At 40.5% G+C, this 19,388-nt stretch overlaps 1 protein-coding gene across 1 annotated transcript in view; it reads right to left on the bottom strand.

The window, feature by feature from the left end:
- Positions 1 to 6,396: 6,396 nt before the first annotated feature.
- Positions 6,397 to 19,388, bottom strand: part of ATP4B (ATPase H+/K+ transporting subunit beta) — a 33,201-nt gene continuing 20,209 nt past the window's right edge. The window contains exons 5-7 of the mRNA XM_073563537.1: positions 10,480 to 10,536; positions 6,654 to 6,740; positions 6,397 to 6,570 (exon numbers count right to left, since the gene is read on the bottom strand). Of these exons, the coding sequence (XP_073419638.1) occupies positions 6,409 to 6,570; positions 6,654 to 6,740; positions 10,480 to 10,536 (306 nt within the window). The 3' untranslated portion in view covers positions 6,397 to 6,408. The remainder of the gene's footprint in view (positions 6,571 to 6,653; positions 6,741 to 10,479; positions 10,537 to 19,388) is intronic.

Consider the following 19,388-nt stretch of genomic DNA (forward strand, 5'->3'; position numbering starts at 1 on the left):
GCTGAAACAACAAGCAGCAGATTGTTCCTATCTTCTTGTTCTTTTGCCTAATCCAAAAATCATGAAATTACAATCTGTTTTATTTTTCTCTCCAACCCCTATACTGCATCAGTTTGTCTGGACTGTTAAAAGCCATTTTAAATATTGTGCTGGAACAATATGAATTCCCTTAATCAGGACCTCCATTAATTATCTAGCCAAGAAAAGAGTTAAATAGAACACCGATATAGGACACTGCAAGAAGAGGCGATTGCAAGACTAGGCTATTGATTTTAAAGTTCAATGGATGATGCGTAATATGCCCTGTGAAAGCGCTACAGAGGAACTAAATAGTGATGAATGAGCGTGCTCGGACAAGGTGTTGTCTGAGCATGATTGAGTGCTAATAGAGGATCTTTGGCGTCGAGTTGCCATGTTTGCATGTCTCGTGGCTGTTGGACAGCCACAACACATGCAAAGTGTCACGGGGTTACCGCGACAGAACAGAGCTGGAAGCCCGCAGCGTCTGATGCTCTTGCTTTGCTGCTGCAAAGAAGCACTTCTCTGGCGTTTAAGGGTATTTGTTTTCTTTCAGCAGGGCAGGGGCTAATCTGCCATGTGGAAATCCCTGCTACCAGCTGTGCTTGGTTAACCACTCCTCTCCTATAAAAGCTAGGTCAGCTGGCCACATCTTTGTCTGAGTTAGCATTTGCTACAAAGATATGGAGAAGGAGAAGCTGGTGATTGGAGTGCTGGAGGTATTTGTGTGACTGGTGCTTGGTTTGTACGCTTGGAAATTCCTCATCCCATCCTGCTTTATTTTCTTCCCCTGACTTTCACACCCTGGTGTATACCTCCTTGGTTTGTGAGTGTGCTATTTGTGAGTGGAATTTTCTTTTACCCTTGTCTCGTTCCCATGTCGGGTTTGTGTACTTCGGTGGACAGTAGCGCCTCTCTTCCCCGGGTGGGGGGAAGGGGATAGACACAGGGCTGAAGCTAGGAGACAGGGCTAGGGCGGAGGCCCCTGCGTCCTCGCCATCTGAGGTATCCTGGGGAACAGGGCGAGATAGGGTGCTCCCTAGCATCAGGGCCAGGAAAGGTGCCTCTGGTCCCAGTTTACTCGCTAGCCTTCCGTCACAACTGTGCCACCTGTGGTAGCTTCACTGCTGCGTTGTGGCCAGCTATGTTTAGGTGCAGCTCTACTTCCACTCTACTGCCATCTAGAGGAGCCTGCACCTACCTACATTGTAGCAGCGTGACACAAAGATTGCCTCTTTGTTAGGCAAAAAGTGCCCTATTTCTTATTGACAGTTCAGAAATTTCTGGACAATTGGCAACCTTGCTGGCTTAAAAATCTGGACCAGCCACGGGTCTCCTAACCCCAGACGCTATATTCAATCATAGCCAAGCATTTTGAAATTCGCACATTTTATGGTTTTTATTTTGTTGCTTTCAACGTTTTCAGATCTTTCAGGCAGACGTTTCTATAATTACTGAAGTACAATTATAAGCATTTCATAAGTTTTGACATTTTTATTGTCAAATACATAGTTAATGTAAAGATTCAATATCTACAATGTTGTTGACCCTTATTTTTCAAAATTTCTGCAATTGACCTTGGCCTTCTGAATATTAGCTTCTAGGCCAAATTTTGGGTGATGGCAACCCATTTTTGCCTAATCATTACTTGGAGTTTATCACAATTTCCGTGTTTTTGTTTATACACCCGCTTTTTGAGGATTGTCCACAGGTTCTCAGTGGGATTAAAATTTGGAGAATGTCCTGGCCAAAAATCCAAAATTGCAATGTTTTCTTCACTGAGCCACTTAATATAACTTTTGATTTGTGACATGGAACTCCATCATGATGAGTCACTGGGAGAAGTTTCTCTTAGAGGATGTTTAGAGATACCATAATTTATTTGTGGCAATGATCTAAGGCAAAATTGTGAGCCCACTCACTCGGATTAAAAAGCAACCCCAGTCATGAATGATCTCAGTATGCTTGTGGTAACGCTCACCTTTTCTTCCTCGGACCACCATTCTAAAGGGGGCTTCTTCAGAGAAAATGGATTTGGAGAAAATAAAGGGATTAGTCTGCAGAAAACTGGAGTAAAGTTATTTTATCTAATTAACCCTTTCGCGCCTGAGCCTGTTTTTGCCTTCGTGACCAGGCCAATTTTTTCAATTCTGACCAGTGTCACTTTATGAGGCCATAACTCTAGAACGCTTCAACGGATCCTGCTGATTCTGACATTGTTTTCTCATGACATATTGTACTTCAGGATAGTGGTAAAATTTCTTAGATATGAACTGCGCTTATATGTTAAAAAAATCGAAATTTGGCAAAAATTTTGAAAATTTTGCAATTTCAAACTTTTAATTTTTATGCCCTTAAATCAGAGAGTGATATTGCACAAAATAGTTAATAAATAACATTTCCCACATGTCTACTTTACACCTGCACAATTTTGGAAACATAATTTTTTTTTTTTAGGAAGTTATAAGGGTTAAAAGTTGACCAGCGATTTCTCATTTTTACAACAAAATTTACAACACCATTTTTTTTAGGGACCACCTCACATTTGAAGTGAGTTTGGGGGGTCAATATGACAGAAAATACCCAAAAGTGACACCATTCTAAAAACTGCACCTCTCAATGTACTCAAAACCACATTCAAGAAGTTTATTAACCCTTCAGGTGTTTCACATGAATGAATGGAATGTGGAAGGAAAAAATAAACATTTAACTTTTTTTCACAAACATTTTACTTCAGAACCATTTTTTTTATTTTCACAAGTGTAAAAACAGAAAATGAAGCACAAAATTTTTTGTGCAATTTCTCCCAAATACGCCGATACCCCGTATGTGGGGCTAAACCACTGTTTGAGCACACGGCAGAGCTCAGAAAGGAAGGAGTGCCGTTTGACTTTTTCAATGCAGAATTGGCTGGAATTGAGATAGGACGCCATGTCGCATTTGGAGAGCCCCTAATGTGCCTAAACAGTGGAAACCCCCACAAACTAGACCCCTTAAAGAACTTATTTAGATGTGTCGTGAGCACTTTGAACCCCCAAGTGCTTCACAGAAGTTTATAACGTAGAGCCATGAAAATAAAAAATCATTTTTGTTCCACAAACATGATCTTTTAGCCCCCAATTTTTTATTTTCACAAGGGTAACAGGAGAAATTGGACCCCAAAAGTTGTTGTCCAATTTGTCCGGAGTACACTGGTACCCCATATGTGGAAGAAAACTACTGTTTGGGCACACGGTGGGGATCGGAAGGGAAGTAGTGACGTTTTGGAATGCAGACTTTGATGGAATGGTCTGCGGGTGTCATGTCGCGTTTGCAGAGCCCCTGATGTGCCTAAACAGTGGAAATCCTCCACAAGTGACCCCTTTTTGGAAACTAGACCCCCCCAAGGAACTTATCTAGATGTGTGGTGAGCACTTTGAACCCCCAAGTGTTTCACTAAAGTTTATAATGTAGAGCCGTGAAAATAAAAAAATCATTTTTTTTCCACAAAAATGATCTTTTAGCTCCCAATTTTTATTTTCACAAGGGTAACAGGAGAAATTGGACCCTAAGAGTTGTTGTCCAATTTGTCCTGAGTACGCTGGTACCCCACATGTGGGGGGGGACCACTGTTTGGGCACACGGTGGGGCTCGGAAGGGAAGTAGTGACGTTCTGGAATGCAGACTTTGATGGAATGGTCTGCGGGCGTCATATTGCATTTACAGAGCCCCTGATGTACCTAAACAGTGGAAACCCCCAATTCGAATTCCAACCCTAACCCCAACACACCCCTAACTCTAGCCCTAACCCTAGCCCTAACCCTAGCCCTAGCCCTAACCCTAGACCTAGCCTGCCTACCTGCTTTTTTTTCTTTACTTTTTTTTTTTATTTTTGTGTTTTTTATTTTTTGTATTTTTGACTCATAGTAACGCCACTTCTCCTCTGATCTCACACTGGCAGATGATCAGAGGAGAAGCAGCGTTACTATGTGACAAGATCGCTGCCCGGCACATAGTAACGCCACTTCTCCTCTGATCTCACACTGACAGATGAGCAGAGGTGAAGCAGCGTTACTGTGTGACAAGATCGCTGCCTGACACAGCTGTGCCAGGCAGCGATCAACTGTGCCAGGCAGCGATCTAGTCACACTGTAACGCTGCTTCACCTCTGCTCATCTGTCAGCATGAGCTCAGAGGAGAAGTCGCGTTATAATGAGGGAGGTCGCCAGGAAACAAGCAGCTTTCCCAGCGAGCTCTCTCATTGGCTGCTGTGACGCGACGTCATCAGGACCTGAACCAATCAGGTCTCGATGACGTCGGGGGTCCCAGCATGCATTGTGCACCGGGATCCCCGCGTTATAAGGTATGAGGGGGTCCCGGGGGGCACAAAACCGCCGACAGTAGATAAACGTCGGCGCTGCACAAAGCCCAGCAAGCGCCAACGTTTATCTACTGTGGGCGGTCGCGAAGAGGTTAAGCCCTCTTCAAACTGTTTAACTGAATAATTGGCAGAAGAAGAAAGTGCTACCATGAGTCATGTGTCATGCCAACAGAAAAGCATCATGAGACTATTCATGTGTGAGATTTGCTGTTCATTCGAGGGAGTGGGCTCAGCAATGAATAAAGAATGGTATCTAAGACTTCTCCAAGAGCAACTTCTCCCAACAGAAGGCAAAATTGATAATTAAGTGGCTTAGTGAAAATCTGAAATTTTAGAACCATTGCCAAGAAAGTTCCCATGATATCAATGCCACTGAGATCCTGTGGATAATACTCAAAAAAAAGTAGGTGGGTAAATGAAAACATAAAAATTGTGATAAACTCCAAGCCCTGATTAAGTAAGAATCTATCAGGATTTGGTCCAAAAGCTGATATCCAGCATGCCAGGGAGAATTACGAACATTTTGAAAACTTGCTATAAATTTTATTGAAAATGCTATAAATATTGAGTCTTTGCTAAACTTCATGTATTTTTCAATAAAATAGTGAAAACGTATGAGATGTTACAGTTGTGCTCAAAAGTTTACATACCCTGGCAGAATTTTTGCGTTCTTGGCCTTTATCAGAGAATATGAATAACACCAAAACGTTTTCTCTACTCACGTTTAGTGGTTGGGTGAAGCCATTTATTGTCTACTGTGTTTTCTCTTTTTAAATCATAATGACAACCCAAAACATCCAAATGACCCTGATCAAAAGTTCACATACCCTGGTGATTTTGGCCTGATAACATGCGCAGAAGTTAACATAAATGGGTTTGAATGGCTACTAAAGGTAACATCCTCACCTGTGATCTGTGACAAATGCCAGGAAAATTGTTCGGGATGCAAATAAAAACCCACAAATAATATCAGCTGAAATACTGGACTCTCTCAAAACTAGTGGTGTGGCTGTTTCAAGATGCACAATAAGGAGGTACTTGAAGAAAAATGGGCTGCATGGTCGAGTCGCCAGAAGAAAGCCATTACTGCGCAAATGCCGCAAAGTATCTCGCCTACAATACACAAAACAGCACAGAGACAAGCCTCAAAACTTCTGGAACGAGGTAATTTGAAGTAATGAGACCAGAATTGAACTTTTTGGCCACAACTATAAATGTTACATTTGCATCCCAAACAATTTTCCTGGCATTTGTCACAGGTGAGGATGTTACCTTTATTAGCCTTTCAAACCCATTTGTGTCAACTTCTGTGCATGCTATCAGGCCAAAATCACCAGGGTATGTGAACTTTTGATCAGGGTCATTTGGATATTTTGGTTGTCGTTATGATTTAAAAAGAAAAAACACAGTCGTTTGACAACAGACCACTAACCATGAGTGGAGAAAAAGTTTTGGTGTTATCAGTTATATTTTCTGAAAAAAGGCCAAGAAAGCAAAGATTTTGCCGGGGTGTGTAAACTTTTAAGCACAACTGTGTAATGGTACTACAGTAACCATATAAACATCAGACTAAAAGATCTAAACACTGAAGCAACATATTTTATGAAAACCAAAATTTGTCAGTCTCAAAACTTTTGCCCATGACTGCATGAGACTGTATGTTGAGTTCTGGTCAACAGACACGCTGTCGTTCTGGAGATTGTGGTCTGTAAACAGACCACGTATACAGTTCAGTATAATGTTCCTTTTTTATATACTAGAATTTGGCAATTAATTTTTTACAATCATTTTACATTTTATTCTGTTGGTCCTTGTATATTATCCATGTATGTATATTTGGAATTAACATGAGTACACTGATAACTTATCATCTTGCATTTCGTCTGCTTATCTCTAAAGTAATTGTTCGCAAATACACATGCAATATTTGATTTTCCTCCTGTTTCATTGATATTGTACCTTTTGTGTGACGTTTGTAACGAACCGTCACCACGCTGCTCATACCTTGTATTCCTGCTATAGAGGTCAAATTACTTATGTATTTTAAGCCTGAACGTCACTTTTCCTTCATACGGATCATGAGGGTTCTCATTTATGATGTGGCTTCCATTAACTTTACAAACAATTTCAATTTCCTTGTCGAGCTTAACATTAGAAAATTTCACCGCCACTAATGGATTGGTGTAGTTTGGCTGAAAGAAATTAGGAGGAAGATATTGTGAATTTTAGAGAAAAATAACTTAGACTGGATAACTGGATTTTCACTCTAGGATACCTGTCTCTTCTTTCCATAATATGGGAAGTACTGTGCCCCAAAGGATCCATCTGGAAAATATTCTACATGTCCAAGATCTTGTTCATCCTATGTGTAGTAAACATGTATTGCATGATTTTATTTTACATTATACAAGCATTATAGGTTAGTATCCATAATCAAATACATCATTTTTCTTTACAGGTCCTAACGTTATATACTATCTCAGTTTATCACTAGCTTTCATACAAAAGTAGAAAAATGGAAACCTGATGTATCCATTACAAATGAATGGGATAAATAAATCAGCCTTGTTTTGGATCTATTATAGATCAAGCCTCATGCACATTGCTGTATTACTGCTTCATATAACCTTTTAGATGTTGTGACATAACATGGCACTAAAACAAAATTACGGGGCATTACTGGAGCTCCATCATCCTCTGATTTTAAACAGAGGATTCCTTCTAAAAGATTTTGCATGAATCTGACAATAGAATTTTGCCAGATTACATTTGATGCCATATTCTGGCGCCAGGACAACACAAAGTTACAAAGTTCTTAATCACATGGAATTTTAAAGGTGTAATGTTATTTTACTTCACTATCTATACGTGACTATCTCTATCAGACAGTTGTGAATGAGGTATACGATGGTTCAAGGTTTCAAACTATAATGATCATTGTGGTTTGGTCCTGACGAAGAGGTTTGAAACTTGGAAACACGTTGACAAATAAACCGCACTCATGCTTCACCTCTGTGTGTGATCGCATTTTTGGAACCTTGGGTAGCGCGGACTTTGAACCACCATATTCCTCATTCATTGCATTGTTTCTCCTTAGTGGTCCTGCTGCAGCCTTTACATGCTTCTATAAGTGTTGTGACTGTCACAACCCTATCAAGTGAACATACCTACAATATCTTACACCACTTGGCGATCAGATAAGACACTATTTGCACTTTTTGTCTCTCCAGCTTTACCATTTGTTATTCCATTAGACAGTAGAAATCTATTCCTTAAACATTCAGTAATCACAAACTGGTATACCATTGCCTAGTATCTCCTAATCTAAGGGTCCCGTCACACCAAACGATGCACCAGCGATCCCGACAACGATATGACCTTGTCAGGATCGCTGGTGTGAGCTGCCAAACAGGCAGACACACCAGCGATCAGGACCAGCGAGGATGCTGGTATCCGCGCGGCACTTAGTTACCTGCTGTTTACCTTGGATACCAGCTCCCAGCGCCAGGACGCTGGTATCCAAGGTACACAGCGGGTAACTAATCGCCGTGCGCGCTTAGTTACCCGATATTTACCTTGGATACCAGCTCCCAGTGTCTGCTTACAGCGCTGGGAGCTCTCTGATTGTTGCTTTCCCGCTGCCACACGCAGTGATGCGTGCTAGCCAGCGGGAGACCAACGATCAAAAAATGGCCCAGGACACTCCTGCACAATCAGCGATACCCGGCAGGGGGGCCAGTCACTGATGCGTGCCACACACAGCGAGATTGCTAGCGAGATCGCTGATGCGTCACAAAATCAGCGATCTCGCTAGCGATCTCGCTATGTGTGACGGGCCCTTAAGGTCTATAAAGAGGAATCCCAGAAAATGTAGCAATTGTTTAAAACCACGTTTGCAAAACAAGTTACGGAAAGCTAACATCCACTCCAGTGAAAAATGTAAGTGATCAGGAGAAATGTTCATCATTTTTGTATTCCCATTTTGTTTTTGCTGATATCTGATAGAAATGTAAAGTAAATAAAAGGAAATACTAGTTTTTATCTTTATGTAGATTTCTATTTTCATTTTTTTTTCATTTTTTATTTGCATCTATAAAGAACTATTAAAATATATTTTAAATTGTGTTCTTTCCGTAGAAATAATTTTTATATATTGAACATATGATTTTCTAATGGGTCAGGGCTAGCAACAGCAATTCAAAATGGCAGTGTCTTTTCTTCTTGATTATTGTTTTTCTTGCTTTTTTTAGTTTTGTTTTATTTAATTCACACTTTCTGCCAACATGAAAGAGCATGAGAGAGCATTTCAGCATTTTAATAGATGTTTGCATGGCTGGTTTAATCTGTAAGTTTATATTGGAACTGAGTGACTGAGCCTTTAGATCTACAAATAGCACTTCAGCCTCTTTTGCATATCAATTCAAATGCTATTTCTCAGTAAAGGAGGAATGGATTGGCTATTTAAAGGTATTGCTTGGCTCTTCTTGGAAAGAGCTACAAGCACATTCCTCACCCAAAAGAAATGCAGGTGGATCCTCCTGTTAGGTACTATGGTACCACATGGTCTAAACCAGTGGTTCCCAAACTCCAGTCATCACGGACCCCAACAGGTCATGTTTTCAGGATTTCCATAGTGTTACACATGTGAGAGAATTACTGATGCCTTGATTATACTTCCATCACCTGTGAAATACTAAGGAAATCCTGAAAACAAGACCTGTTGGGGTTCGCGAGGACTGGAGTTTGGGAACCACTGGTCTAAACGAATGTTTTGGATTCACATCCTTCCTTTAATCAGATAAATACTGTATCTCAGCCACCTATCCTGTATGTGATATTTTATTATTTTTATTTTATTTTTGTCCCAGTTTTTTATGTTGTGTTTTTTATGATGTTTGTTTCATATGCACTAATTGATTTTCTGTTTATTATCTTTAAGAATATCCAGAATATTGTTTGCACACACATGCATATGCATGCTGATGTTGGAAGAAGTATCATGGACCTATCATCCTTCATTACAAGTGACATTATTCATATACCAGTCCATGATAAAAGATCTTCCACTATGTTTGACTATATTACCAATACACTATTTTACATGCATGGCCTTTGGGATTTAATAAGGCATATTTATTGTGTACCCCTATTTAGATATACCGTAATTGTGCTATATACACTGTCAATTTTCTAATAATATTGACATATATAGCCCTATGTATGCAACCAGATATGGATTACATATGTTTTTAATATACACAAATAGTGTACTATTTTATTGTTTTGTAATCCCATAATGTGCATGACATGGTGACTGCGCATGCACATTCCCTGTGGTGATCTGTGCTGGGCACCTTTCTGTCAGTAGACCTGTTGCATTCACATGGGATGTGGCCAGGTGCCGACTGCCCAACGTGACTGCAATTGTGGTTGACGGGCGGGAGGGTGGTGATGGACTGCCATTTTACGGATGCGCATGCGCCTATATTCTCATCACTGTTGACCTCACTGATCACTAGATCAGAGGGTCCTTCTATATAGTATGGGACATTTCTCACTTTTGGAAATGCTCCTTGAGGAAGCAACTACCACAACAATGCATGTTTGGGGAGTCTAGGCTGGTGTCCTACTGACACATTAAGTAAAGGTAATTAATATACTCTTTCGCCCCTCATTGAACTCTGTCGTGTTTCCAATATGATTTCTGTAATGCTTGTATGGAATTAATTAGTACAAATGAGACTCATTTATGTTTTTATGGTGCTGCACATGCTACAATTTATACTCATGAGTTATAGTGGGATGTTAGGAAAGGGGATGGACCCTATGATTCAATCTATACTATAGATCATATGACTTATATTATTGTTTGATCCAAAAAGGGCTATATACTTCCCACTAGTGGAGTCTCCTCTTTGTTTTTGATTGGTAGAACGCCTAGACCAACTAGTGTTTTTTTTCTTCATTTAAGATTGTTACGCTATGCCTTATATTTGTTTTTTAATAATTGTTCAATAAAAAGTGCTGACAGATTCCCTTTAACACTTCAACACAATAGTGAACAAACATAATTGCTTTATTTGACTGTAAATCAAACAAACCATTGAGGAGCAATGTAGAGTTGGGGATGTTTTATTGTCAGGTATGAAATTTATGATCTAAGAAAAAAAAGAACACACAATTTGTTACACATTGGTACAATTTTCTAACATAATTCACTTTTATAGCTAGAAACTTGCAATTTAGAGAACAGACCTTCAATTTCTGTCAGCCAAGTGCTTGCTAGGCTAGCAGTCGCTCTTACAGACCTCCGAGCATGCATGTGTGAAGGGAGTAAATAACGTATCTACCCTGAGAACAAAAGTTTCCGAGTTTGATATTCAACATGCCTGAACTTTCTTTCCCTCACCATCATAGGTTCTGAGAAAATTAGATGGTCCCCATATATGTACATAAGGTCATTGTGGAGTCTAGCCAAAACCAATCGATTTACCGTTAATCTAGTGAGTACCTTTAGTCACGGATGTAAACTTGCTAAATAAAGATGAATCTGGGGGTCATGTATTCCAGATTCAGGCACTGAATTGTGAAATGTCTGTCACGTGAAGCATCTCGTTTCATACATCCATTTAGATGTCTCATTTAATTTTCATCTTAAGCATTGAACTCAATTTTCATCACCTATATCCATGATGTATGGCTGACATCTGAAGACATTGGCCCTCATTCATCACTGATATTTCTCCACTTTTCTGGAATAATCATTTGTTCCACATCAGTTGTTTTAGTATTTTGCACCTTATTTTTTAGTTTTGCTCTTTTGCTCCATTTTTTAAGTTGTTTGTTTCCTTTTAAATTTTATTTTGTATTCTTGCATCCCGTCCTTGTCTGGAGTTTATGGTGCATTTTTATTTTGGTTTAGTTGAAGACTGACATTTTGTGCTAAAAAGTCATAAAACTGGCAAATGACAAAAAAAGGAATTTTATATTAGGGCGGGGTCACACTGGCGAGGAATACGGCCGAGTGAGAGGCGCTAAAAGCACGCATTAGACACGGACAAATGATTCTCTATGGGGTCCCTCGCACCAGCCGTATATTTCTCATCCGTATTCTACGCTCCGTGCCAATCGCAGCATGCTGCGATTGTCAGCGTACTACGCCGGTAGTACGCCAATGCAAGTCTATGGGTGCGCAAAAAATACTCATTACACACGGACCACACATGTGACTTGCGAGAAATACGCACCAGGTGTCTTTTAGCAAAGCCGGCAATTCAGTGCGCTATACAGTAAACTCACACTGACAGGTTTAATAAAGAAACAAAAGAATAGATATATACACATAGAATACACATATATATATCTATTCTTTGGTTTCTGTTTAGAAACCCTGTCATAGGGCCCCATTATATGTCCATTTTGCAAGCCTGCGAGAAAATCTCGCCATACGGATTACATACAGATGCTTACATGCGCAAAATACGTGACCACACCTTGATTACAGATGACATACGGAGCACTGTTTAGGGGCCATTCATCCGTATTACGCATGTAAAATACTGCCCGTATTTTGCGTCGTTAGTGTGACCCCGGCCTTAAGGAAAATTCATGAACCACATGCACGACATTGAAAAATTTTACACAAAAACCATCAATGAATGCCATAAGACAAAAAAAAATAAAACTGACAGAAAAAGCAAATGATGAATCGGCCCTTTGAATTCTCATAACATAATAGCATACTGCAAATCTACATGGATATTTCACCAGGTCTAATACAAGACACTGTGAGGGACTGTCTATTCTGCAGAAGTTCTGGTCAAATTGAAAACAGTGATTTATAGGCGCCGGTCGCTGGACCGCGGCCGTGCCGTCCTATACCGCGGCTTCATAGGCTCCCACGAGAGGCGGCTATGACAAGTGCAGCGATCAAGCACAGAGGTTTTCTTTGCAGCGCCCAGGCGCTCTCTGACCGCCTGGTCCTGGTCTATTTCTCACTTAGCCTGCAGTGTGTGGCCATCTTTAAACCGCCCCCTCTGCCCCCTGCTGAAGCCGCCACCATTTTACATCAGCTCAGAGGGCCAAGAGACAACAGCTAAATATAGCTAGCAGCACCTATCAAGGTACGTCCCTTATCATAATCTAGACGATAAGACATCCTCAAAAGAAAGAGTTTATTTCTGGGGTTCGGGTTTGGTCTGCCACTTCAACATCAGATACAGCAGTTCTTCTGAAGCAACCCTAGTGAATCATATGTGAAACGGTTGCTGTTGACTATCATATATTTAATACCCAAAGCTGCACCTCCCTATCTCTCACAGGCTGACTAAAAAAGTAGGGGGCGACATCTTGTGGCCACTAGGAGAAATCTATTTTGCCTGTCTCTCAGCTGTACAGTTAAAGGAATTTGCCAAGCCCTCCCCCACCAGGCTCGTTACTGGGCAATACAGAACAAGGTCGAGCTGCAGAACGACCATATATCAGACTATATCAACCAGAGAGCTATTAAACAATTCTTCTGAACGAAAAGGGAGAGCTCATGTCTCCCCATAAGGAAGTTACAATGGACATGCTCTTCGAACCTGCAGATTGATGGCTGAGGGAATATAAAATTACTCTGACATAAACCAACCCCCAGAGCACAATAACAACGATTATGGGAAAAACCACAGTTAAAACCTTGAAGAGCTCCACCAGAGCTACAAAATCATTAACGCAAGCAGACGTAGATAAATTTCTGAAAAACAGGCCTCTTTCCCGGACCCTATCAAACCGTCAAGGCAAACGGACACTCAAGTGGAAGACGATTCAGAAACGGACCTAGAGAGTGATTCAGACAGAGGGGGAGCTATGAAAGATACCCTGGTGACACGCTCATTCATTCAAACGATACTTTCAAAAGCCTTGGAACCTATAGGTAGAGAACTGGGAGAAATAAAGCAAGACATTTCACAACAAGGTCATAGACTCGAAGTGGTTGAAAACCACCAGACAACCATAACGCAACGTACTAATACTCTCTATGATTGTCTTAGCGAGCATGAAAGCCAGATTCATACGATCCAATCCACGCTCGAAGACCACGAAAACCGTGAATGAAGGAACAATATTCACATAAAAGGGCTTCCGGAAACCGTGGCTATGGAGGCGCTATCCAAAGCTTCAACAGAGATCTTTTCTAATCTTCTTTTGGATGATGATCCCAAGGATATCGAACTAATAAGACTGCACAGGTCTCTACGACCTAGACCCAAACAGGGAGAACCCCCAAGAGATGTGCTGTGCTGCTTCCTTGACTTCCGCGTGAAGGACCTGATACTCCGCAGAGCACGCGAGACACAAGAAATTTTATACGAAGGATCGCAAGTGAGGTTTTTCCAGGACCTGTCAGCCACAACACTTAAAAAACGCAAAATTTTAAAACCATTCACAGAGACCTTGCTACAAAAAGGCTTCCGCTTTCGTTGGCTGTTCCCATTTGGGATTTATATAACAGCGGGAGACAAAAAACTTCAAGCCAGAACATCCTTGGATATTAAAGAAATATGCAAGACCCTTGACATTTCCTTGGAGTCATACCCGGATCTGGAGTTGCTTCATTCAGCCTCACGCTACCAACGCCTGCCAAATCCATCTCCGTGGCAAATGGTGGGGTCTCCAAAATCACAGAAACAAAGGAAGAAGCCTGCAAAATCCTCTACTCCAAAGGGAGAAGAAGGGGCGACATGACCTCCTGGACTCCTCGTTATCCCGCTGCTGCACCGTGGTTTATTTCCACTGAGTAAAATACTTTTTGAAAGATATTTCTTGTAACGGGGACCTCTGCCGTTGTCTTGTGGTGGTGATTGTCGTTGCAACAATACAACTGTTGTGTTAGGTCCGCCCTACTGGGCTCTGGGACTTAAGAAAAGCTACCCCTCAAATAGCCTTCAAGAACAATGGTCAAGTTCATTAGAACATTTGGTTGTTCTTTTTTGTTTAATGTGATATTCACGTTTATCACTAACCTATTTCTTCTTATTTCCTCTTGCTCTTTCTGTATCTGCTATTTCTTTCCCTCCCCTTCTCTCTACCTAAGTTCTAGCATCAAGAGGCACCTGGAACAAAAATGGTCACTGATCCAGAGAGGATTCACCCGCCACACCTATCAGGTACATGGCTATCCAGAATAAGGTATTTACTTTTGCCACCCTAAACGCAAATGGCCTAAACTCACCGATCACTAGACGCCAAACACTAGATATGCTTAAAAAGCAAAAAGTAGACATATTGATGGTCCAGGAAACACATTTTAAATCAGAAAAACTCCCCAACTTTGAAAGATCACATTATAACTTATGGTATCATGCCACATCAACACAGACGGGCTCTAGGGGTACTTCAGTGGCGATAGCAAAGGGAATCCCATTTCAAACACATGAAATAAAAGCCGATCCAAATGGGCGATATGTTTTAATTAAGGGACTTTTCGCAGGATATATGTATACCATTTGTAGTCTTTACGCCCCCAATAAGAAGCACCTGAAGTGGCTGCTGGCAACCCTTAGAAAAATAGAAGAATATAGGGAAGGGACCCTGGTCATAGGGGGAGATTTGAATGTGGCACTAGAGCCTCAAATTGACACTACAAAAAAGAAAAGTGCAATATCTCAAAGGGATCTAATTAGACTAAAAAACAAAATAAGGTCAATGCAGTTGCTGGATATTTGGAGGTACTTACAGCCGAGTGATAAAGACTTTACTTATTACTCCCATCCCCACAAGACTTACCACAGATTGGACTATATACAAATTCCGAGAATACTTCCTAATGCCCTGTCCTCAAAAATACTTCCTAGTGTCCATTCTGACCACTCTATGGTAACCCTCCAAATGACTTTACCCAAGCCCTACTCCCTCAATAGGATATAGCAACTGAATGAGTCGATTCTTGCTGATACAGAAATTCGCACCCGCATATCCAAGACACTTGAACAATATTTTGTTCAAAACGATACAGAAGAGGTCTCTGCCCCTATTTTGTGGGAAGCGCATAAATCAGTAATAAGGGGGAATTGATCTCAATCACATCGTATCTAAATAAGAAATGACAAAATGAAATAAACACTTTATATGAAGAGATATTTGTACTAGAGACCCAACATAAGAAACAGTTAGATTCTAATGGGTTGACCGTACTAACCAAAAAAAGACAACAGATGAAAGACTTCTTAAACAAAAAATCAGCAAAATGGTATGCTTCCTGGCGGACCAGAATGTTTGTACATGGAGACAAAGCCACCAAATTTATGCTCTCAAACATAAGAAAACGCCAAGATCGCACATACATACACTCAATCAAAACCCCACAAGGACTAAGCACCCAAAACTATGTGCAGATAGAATCAGAATTCCTCGAATACTATAAAAACTTATATAATATTCGCCCGATAGAATCAAAATTAGATCAACTAAAAAGGAAAAACGCAATAAAGGACTTTTTAACCCGTCTGAACTTACCCCAATTGACTGAAACACAACAAATCCAGCTGATTAGGCCATTCTGTATGGCTGAGCTCCAGTCTGCCCTGTCGAAGAGCCCAAAGGGGAAAGCTCCTGGACCTGATGGTCTACCAATAACTTACTATAAGACTTTCTCCTCTGCTCTCACCCCACGCCTGTTAAGAATGTGCAATTCCATATTGGGTAAGGGTCAGTTTCCAACCCAAGCTTTGGAGGCAAAAATTTCATTAATTCATAAAGAAGGCAAAGACCAAGAACAATGCAGTAGCTACAGGCCTATATCGCTACTAAATGTTGACCTGAAGCTAGTTACAAATATGTTGGCGCGCAGAATGGCGAAGATTTTGCCGGCTAATTTCTCTAAATCAAACGGGCTTCGTGGGGGGGAGAGAGGGGAGAGACAATGCATATAAAATTATACACCTCATGCAACATGCAAAGATGGGCAAACTTCCACTGGTCTTACTGGGTACGGATGCTGAAAAGGCCTTCGATAGGGTGGACTGGACCTATCTGGAGGAAACGTTGCTGGGGTTTGGATTCCCGGTTCATATAGTCTCAGCCACAATGAAGCTATACAAAAATCTGACGGCTCGCATTAGCATCAATGGCTCACTAATAGACACATTCACTATAAATAACAGTACTCGCCAAGGATGCCCGCTGTCGCCTTTACTTTTTGTGCTGGCAATGGAGCCTCTCCTGAGTGCGATACAGCAATGCACAGAAATTGAGGGTGTTAAGATTGGAGAGCAACACTATAAGACTGTGGCTTTTGCAGACGATTTGCTCATCACAATGACAAAGCCTCTCACGAGCTTTCCAGCACTCATGAAGGTATTAGATGAATATGGTAGCATCTCAAACTTTAAAGTGAATGTATCGAAATCTGAGGCTTTGGACTTAAACATTTCACCACACATCCTCAATGAACTTAAGAATAAATATCCGTTCACCTGGCCCAAAGATTACATCAAGTATTAGGGAGTTAAAATAAGTAGAACAGAGAGGGAGCTGATTAAGTTTAACTATGATCCATTGCTGGAACATGCTGCTACCACAACTGGATCATGGAGAGATCCGTTCCTTTCCTGGACTGGCAGAAAAAATCTTCTGAAAAGCCTGATTTTACCAAAATTCACTTATATGTTCCAAATGTTGCCTATCCAAATACCAGATTCCTATTTTGTATAGAGTAAATTCCCTCTTCTCCAAATATATGTGGAACAAGACGAGGCCTCGAATAGCTTTCCGTACACTGACTCTGCCTAGGACAAGGGGGGAATGGGTGCTCCCGACATAAGAAAATACTTTTATGCATCGGTGCTAACACGCTCAGTACACCTGATACGAGGTTCTCAGGACAAGCAATGGGTAACAATAGAGAAAGCGATCTCATGCTTGCCCATCAGACAGTTTTTTTTATTGACCTACTCAAGAGGGAGCTCTATCCCTTCCCACCCAAACCTGTTGACTTGCTCATTACTAAAGATATGGGCGAAAACGCACGGTATACTGGTACCCCCCTCATCACCAATTTTAACACTATCAGACATCTTAGTTCACCCTCTTGATACCTTGACTGGAGGCGGCCCGCCAGGGCTGAAAATCACGATAGATCAATTGTTAACAGATGTAGCGCTTCCATTACTCCCAAAGCTCTGTAAACTCCCCGGGCTAACAAACATAAACTTTATACAATACTCCACAATAAAAGAGACATTGAAAAGAATGCGCTATAACACAGATCTCACGCGCAAACTCACATCTTTCGAGACTCTATGCTCCAAATTAAATAAACCCCAAAAAATATTATCTACGATATACCAAGAACTTCTTCTTGAAGATCATTGCTTTAAACGAGCCTTTATAGCAAGGTGGGAAAAAGACTTAGGCTACACGTTCTCGCAGGAACAAATACTTCATATATATAAACACTCCCATGGCCCGACTAAATGTGTCAAAACTCAGGAAAACTCCTACAAGATAGTGTCCAGATGGTACATTTCGCAATCTCAGTATCAGGCTTGGCGGGTGAATCTTCACACAAATTGCTGGAGATGTGGTGCTGATGAGAGTGACTATTTTCATTTATGGTGGACCTGTCCAATCATAAAAGGCTTCTGGGCGCTCACAGAAAAAGTTATACAGGAGGTAACTGGGAAGAAAGCTGTTCTAACACCTGAAAGTGCGTTGTTGTGGCCGGGGAATAAGAGATATTCTATATTGGTACATAATATAATAGCGGCAGCCAAGCTTCTGATACCCACACACTGGAAAACTACTAACTGCCCTATGCATCAACAATTACTTTATAAGATAGATCATCTATACTACATGGCTGAATTGGTGGCGCATGTGAATCTCTCACCAGCGCTATTCCAGGATACATGGAGACCTTGGATTCTCTACAGATCGACCATTCATGCAGACTTACTATAGATTGCTACCTAGTGATGCCTCTATTCCCCCTTTTTTTCTCTCTCCCTTCCTTTTCTGTCTTTTCAGTTCTGCTTTCCCCCCCTTTTCTAACTATCCTCTCCATCTCTTTTGATTGTGGTCTCAGTTAGTTACTCAGAAAAAAGTTGATTACTGTAAGTGAACATGAGATATTTGGTTTAATAATTGGCAGGGTGTTCTTAACTCTCCAGGTGTCAGGTTAATATCCCTAATATGGTATTATAATTCATGATATGAGACACTGACTGGAATAGTGGTGGTATTGTCTGGATGTGACCAGTCATTATCGGATTACCGGTACCCTACCATGTAACAATGCAACACTGTAACGATGTCTCATTATACCTGTTAATGTTATACTTTAAAACTTAATAAAAAGAACATTGAAAAGAAAACAGTGATTTATAGCTGTATGAACCAGTTTTCATCAATTAATAACTCACTAATTGGTTAATATTTAGAAAAAAAAAGTAGGACCTTCCATTAAGATAGGTTCTTTAAAAATATTCATCACATTATTTGATGAACTGTCTCTTTATGTATGTAATATATAAAATTATATATTTTAGCTCAAGTTTGGTTTTCACATTTACAAATATGCAAAAGTACAATAACAAAGTACAAAAAGTGCACCTAATGTGCAACGTTGTAAAAATAAAGGAAATGAATGTCTAGATAACATAGTAAGGGGGATTTACTAACCAACATGACTGAGACTTCTGGCTGAATTTGCTAAAAAAAAAAAAAACCTGGCATACACTTAATGTATCTTGTGTCAGATTTATCTTTTGTTTTAGAAACTGTTCCACCTTTCTTGTCAGTTGTAAAGAAGACGCATGTCACAAGGTCAAAAGTGGCCAGTTTATTATCTTATTTTATTCCAACTGCTCCCTTGTCTAATGTGTTTTTTTTGTAATTTGGCATATGGTTCCCAAAATATGGGCATTTTTATTGAGTACTAATTTTTATGGTGTTTATTAAGGGGGCATATAATGTAGAGCGGGCTACAAAAACATCCCAGGTAAATCCTATGAGCAACACCCCTTTG

The sequence above is a fragment of the Dendrobates tinctorius genome, unplaced genomic scaffold (assembly GCF_039654945.1).
Source record: "Dendrobates tinctorius isolate UK_male_01 unplaced genomic scaffold, ASM3965494v1 ptg000394l, whole genome shotgun sequence".
NCBI classification, from domain to species: domain Eukaryota; kingdom Metazoa; phylum Chordata; class Amphibia; order Anura; family Dendrobatidae; genus Dendrobates; species Dendrobates tinctorius.